This window comes from Parasteatoda tepidariorum, chromosome 4, assembly GCF_982258835.1.
Source record: "Parasteatoda tepidariorum strain Cologne lab strain chromosome 4, Ptep-v5.0, whole genome shotgun sequence".
Lineage (NCBI taxonomy): Eukaryota > Metazoa > Arthropoda > Arachnida > Araneae > Theridiidae > Parasteatoda > Parasteatoda tepidariorum.
Genome location: NC_141758.1, coordinates 90,449,404 through 90,455,070, shown reverse-complemented (window position 1 = coordinate 90,455,070; position 5,667 = coordinate 90,449,404). Strand labels below are relative to the sequence as shown.

At 30.5% G+C, this 5,667-nt stretch overlaps 1 protein-coding gene across 1 annotated transcript; it reads right to left on the bottom strand.

Moving 5' to 3' along the window:
* Positions 1-718: 718 nt before the first annotated feature.
* On the bottom strand, positions 719-4,000 carry LOC107454219 (PR domain zinc finger protein 14-like). The gene is made up of 4 exons (XM_021147694.4): positions 3,914-4,000; positions 3,266-3,460; positions 2,856-3,108; positions 719-1,405 (listed from the first exon to the last, which is right to left on the bottom strand). Exons 1-4 carry the CDS (start codon positions 3,998-4,000, stop codon positions 792-794), a joined length of 1,149 nt encoding a protein of 382 aa, XP_021003353.3. The 3' UTR covers positions 719-791.
* Between the last annotated feature and the right edge of the window lie 1,667 nt (positions 4,001-5,667).

The following is a 5,667-nucleotide window of genomic DNA, read 5'->3' as shown; positions in this document are numbered from 1 at the left end:
CCTTAGGCGGCTAGTATATAATATAAATTCCACTTTTGGATAAATTAGACAATATATAGTATAAATAAAGAGTATTTATGATACCAGGTATTATATTAGTATATTATAATAATTAGACTAAATTATTAGACGCACTGTTGTTTTTCAATAATTACATGTTTTGCAAGAGTTTATATGCAATACTTTTATATTTAAACATGCATGTAATGGGTTTTTATTCTTCTTATTGGATTAGATTTTTTATTTACTGGGATAGGAGATCGTTTATATCCGTCATATTTTTATTTATTTTTAACAAATTGCATTACTCTGTTTACCAATTGATACACAAACGTCAACAAGTGCAAACCGGTTTCAGCCGCGTAAAAACAATAAAGCTGTAGAGTATGACCTGAGAATTAAGATTTTACGAAGAATCTTATAATGAGTCTAATCATTTGGCCAGGAACTGTACATCAATATAGATTTAAAAATTAAAATTAAGAATTATAATAAAAATGGATGAGTGGAAAGTGATGGTGAAAAAAAAACATTTATTTTTGTATGAGAAGTAAATAATATGAAGGAAAACAAAGTATCTGTCTCCAAATTTATTGTTGTTTTTTTAAGCTGACTCCCATAGATTTTGCCATCAGTGTATTTCAAATATTAAGAAAAATAGGCTCTAATTATAAATGTCCCTCTGCTATACTTTCTTCATACAATTTTTTATTCTAACTGCAAAAGGAGATTATCTAAATCTCTCATTCCTTATAAAGGTAATTTGACATTATGTGCAGTTCTTCATTTATTTACTTGTATTGAGGATGTATGCGGTCTATGTGTCGTTTAAGATGACTCGGTAGAAGAAAACCTCTTTCACACAGGTGACACTTATGGGGGAACTGTTTCGTGTGCCTTTGAATAATGTGTCTATTAAGATCTGAAGATGTGGTGGTCCTGTATTGGCAGACGGAGCACTTGTAGGGTTTCTGCAGTGTGTGAATTCTTATGTGAGCGTGAAGATCTGAAGATCGGGTGAAATCTCTTCCGCAGGTGGAACATCTGTAAGGTCTGATGCCGCTGTGACTTCTCACGTGACTCTCCAAGTGTCCTTTTTGATTAAAATCTCTTCCGCACACTCCACAAGAGAAGGGTCTCTCTCCACTGTGGACCTTCAGGTGTCTCCTGAGATTTTCTTCCAGAGTGAATGTCTTGTGGCAGTGGGGACATCCGTGTCTCCTCTCACCCGTGTGAGTAGTGAGGTGTTTCCGGAGATCACCTGATATGTTGGTGGAGTAGACACAGTGGGGACATCGGTGTTTTTTATCATGACCCTGATGGGGATGTTTCCTTCTGTGTCGCTCCATGGCATTCACGGATGTGAACAATGAACTGCAGACATCGCATGCCACACCTTTTACACCTATAAAATAAACTATTTTTAACTCGGATCTACCTGCTTGTTGTGGAAAAAACAAAATTAGCATTGTATGTAGCAACATGAATCACACATGCAGTATACTATTGGCAGCAATTTTTGATGAATATTTGTTGAAAAAAATATAACTATATATTACTTTTAATAAGAAAAGAAACATCTTTCTCATTTTTTATTCATAGGAAATTTTTAACTCTTTTAATGAGAAAAAAATTATATGATTCTGATAAATTGTGTAATTTTTATTAAATCCATTTTTATAGAAAATATTACTGATTAACATTCTTTATAAAAATAGTTTTAACAAAATGAAAAATTATGAATAATTTGACATTAATACGATTCAAAAGTTTTTTTGTAATGGAATCAAAAAAAAAGAGGAGAGTCGGAATAAGTCGAAATCGAAAGTAACTAGAGAGACATTAGCGATGACGCGCAATAAGCAAAAATCTAAATAATTTCTATTCTATGAAAAAAGTTAAACATATAATAGTTATAACTCTACGCATTAAAAACAGCCGCGACAGAATAATTACATACAGAATAAAAATACAGGACAACTTGATAATTATTGATTGAATGAAAAAATATTAATCTGTTAGGATGTAATCCTACAAGAGTTAACTGAAATACTCTCATCAATTTGTCCAAGCACGATGATTTTAAGCTATAAAGTCAATTACAAAAATTGTTTTCCATCTATAAACATACCCTATTAAATTAATTCAGATATTTTACCTTAATATGGGCTTAGATGCAATATGGAAAATATGATGCTAGTGCAATTTTGATGCAATACGGATGATATGATACTACTGATTCAGCAAGAAAAGACGTTAAAATTTGTTTCATCATAGTTAATGTTACTTTTCGCATATTTCTTTATTTTACTAAAACGATGCGGACATAATAGTTTATTTGCACATAAAAAATTCTAAAACTACTTGTTTTTCTTAAAAAAACCCACACAAAACATTTTTTTAGGATAATTGATAGACTTAATAAATCAATTATCCTAAATAAATATATTCATAAAAAAGAAATTATGTATATTTAATATGAAAAATATCTATTTATCGATTTACTTTATTTATCTTTTAACTAGCTGAACATACGTTGCTCGTGTCTGGTGAAAAAAAAAGAATAATATGGTAACATCAAAATCTTGTTAAATATAAAAAATATTAACGAAGCGTAAATCATAAATTAATCAGCACAATGGTATATGAATAAAACTTAAAACCAAAAATTCGTTAAGAAACAATGATAGTTTGACTTAAGATCGAAAACTTTATGGTATTATCAAAACACGGAAACACTTTAATTTTATCTCATCAAATACTTCGCCCAAACAAATTCTAAAATATAAAAATTTCTGCAAAACTACTATTTTTAATCATCTTAACTTATAAGACATAGATTTCATCAGTCATACTTAATTGATTGATTTCAATGTCCCTTTTCAAGCTGATTCCAAGATCAGCTGCATATTTTCCCCCATACCACACCAGAAGCTCTTGAAATGGTAACACTTCTCTGTAAGTCTTGTAATAGATCTGTTTCTTGTACTGGATTGCCACCAAATTTTGTTTCTCTTCCTTATCAGCACAATTCACGAATCTCAACCAGTTGGAAATATCCTTTTTGAACCCTTCAATATAATGATCCACTCTACCTCCCTTCCATACCTAAACAAAAATTAAATTAACATTATCAATTGAATATTATAACTTTCACTCATTAAATTTTAACTAGAAAAAATACGCTAAAATATATATTTAAAAAATTACAATCACAATTGCAAAAAGCATCTAATTTGAAAAATTAAAAAAAAAAAGTAACTACCATCCAAGAATAGCCAGATTTTTCTGCCTCTTTTCTCGTTCTAATAATTTTTCCCTTGTAAGGACCAAACACTGTTCCTATAGGCAATGGGATTTCTGTCCATATTCCGAGTCCTGCTTTACGAATGCTCGATATTCCAATCGACAGAAAACTTGGAATTGTCAGTTCAGCTCGGTCTGATGAACTTTTGGGAACCTACATAGCCATAAATTTTCCAAAGTCACAAAAACTATCTTAGGCAAAGAAAAAAATCTTGAATGACCTTCAATTTATTTTCTTTATAAAAGATGATACTTTTCTTAGATTTTACTTAAATTCATATGAAAGTACAAATTTCGAGAAACTGGAACTAGCAACGCCCCCTAGCGAGAAACTAGATAATAACTTAGAGACAGAGAGACAGTGAGAGAGTGTGAACGAACGGCAGAAAGCATGCAGAGCTCCTTATTTTTTGCTTCTTCATATGTGTTTTATATGTTATGTTTGTGAATGTGCTGAGTGCTAACTATAGTCACATTGTTTAAAATAAAATAAAAGTTAGCTAGCCGTTATGTTTTAATTCCCCCCTATGCACCACACATCACACGAAATGTTTTACTGAAACTTATCTTTTGTACTTCAAAACTTTTCCATATCCTATAGTTTCACCGCCTTTTCAAAATCAAACCGAACGCTGATACTACCCCTACAAAACTCAGGATATTTTTGGCCTAAGGAAATCGCATCTGTCGCCATTTTTATCTAACTCGAGATTCTTATATTTAAACATAAAAAAACATCAAGAATTATGCTTAAAAAACTATACGTTGTACTTTGAGAAAATATCTTTTGTCCTCAATTTTTAAAATTATTCTCTCTAAAGCTAGAAATGACCAAATATTGTCAGGTACTTAAGTTTTCGAAGATTTTTTTTTGCAAAAAGTTTCTTTTATCAAATAAGAATTAATATCATTTTAGAGAAAATTTACCACGTTACACGAGAAAATATAAATAAAAATATACAAATAAGAATATCAAACAGAATTCTGTGAAAATCCAATAAATTATTAAAGAAATGTTTGACAGAAAGGAAAAGATTTTGTACCAGTTATGACGAATCCCAAAAGTCTTTTAAGCTTGTATTATTTAACATTTATTAAAATTTGTACTACTATTAATACTACAATATTATTTAAATTAGTTATTTAAATGATGTACTTCCATTTTCTAAAAAAATTTTTGAAACGGAATTATTATGTTATTAAATATTTGAAATTAATCTTATTCAGCCTATAAATGAAAGCTAAAAAAGAAATATGAAAGTTTAAAAAAGAAATAAAATTCTTTCTAATGAACTTGTCCTTAGAATATAGTTTCTATGTGTCCACATTTAAATAGTTTTTCAGAAAAACTTACACAGCAATTTTAAAGCAGTATAAGAAATTTAAAATGAAAAGACATTCATTTATAATAGTTGTTGTCTGCTATAATTTTCAATTGACTATTTCTTTTAAAACCTTAAGTTAAAGAATATGCCCGGAAATGCTTAAATTTCTGGAGAATTTAAATAATGATTATGGCTTAGGGTATGTCACATTGTGATATAATTATGGTTTATGATACATAAACAAAACAAAATTCTCCGATTTGTCAATCGCTGATAAATAATAGTTTAAAGAAAACTGCAAATAGTTGATAGATTCACACTTTCTAGTCAACTTATTTATGACTTTTAATTAAACTAAGAGTCTTCGCATCCTGCTCGCTGGCGCTCGCCAACCCCCGGAACTGCTTTCGCAGTTTATTTCTGATTGCTTCGCAATCCAATGTTCGCTTTACTCGCTCATTGGATACGTTCTTAACGTCTAGCTTTTATATACTTTTTTGAATACTGAAGTTCCGAAAACTTTTCACTGTAGAAAATTCTAAACCCGTAGATTTCAATATTAATTTAAAATTGCAAACAGTTCACATATTTTGTTTAATCACACTATTCTAAATTTCAGTTGTTGAGTTTTTTTAGTTTTAAAGTCTAAGTTTAAGTTTTGTTTTAAAGTCTTTCCCACCAGAGGGCTAAAGCCATGTGTTGTAAAACAATATGAAATAGTAGTCTGCCACTGAACGCCGGATGTAAAGCTTCGGCTTCGATGAAGATAATTTTGTATTTTTAATTCTGTGAAGGGCGCCACCCTAATAATATGGAATTTGTAAATAAATGTATATATTTTTGATTGTAGTTCCATCGTCATGATCACTGCTCTGTCTTTCGCAGCGAGCTGATCGCTATAGATGCTGGATTGGGCGCTGTGCTTACTTTTCCTGGATCAAATGACATCTGGATTTTGAGCGATAGTAGGAGTGCAATCCAGCACCTTTCGGATTGGCATGGGGTGGGTGACAGTGATGGAGTTTCAATTTTAAAC

What these genes read in the sequence shown, in the direction of transcription:
- LOC107454219 (XM_021147694.4), bottom strand. Translation starts at nt 4,000, where the DNA reads ATGGCGACAGATGCGATTTCCTTAGGCCAAAAATATCCTGAGTTTTGT. An exon ending in AATCTGGCTATTCTTGGATG is followed by an intron (nt 3,109 to 3,265) that starts GTAGTTACTTTT and finishes ATTTTTGTTTAG; the next exon opens with GTATGGAAGGGAGGTAGAGT. An exon ending in CATTGAAATCAATCAATTAA is followed by an intron (nt 1,406 to 2,855) that starts GTATGACTGATG and finishes TTTATTTTATAG; the next exon opens with GTGTAAAAGGTGTGGCATGC.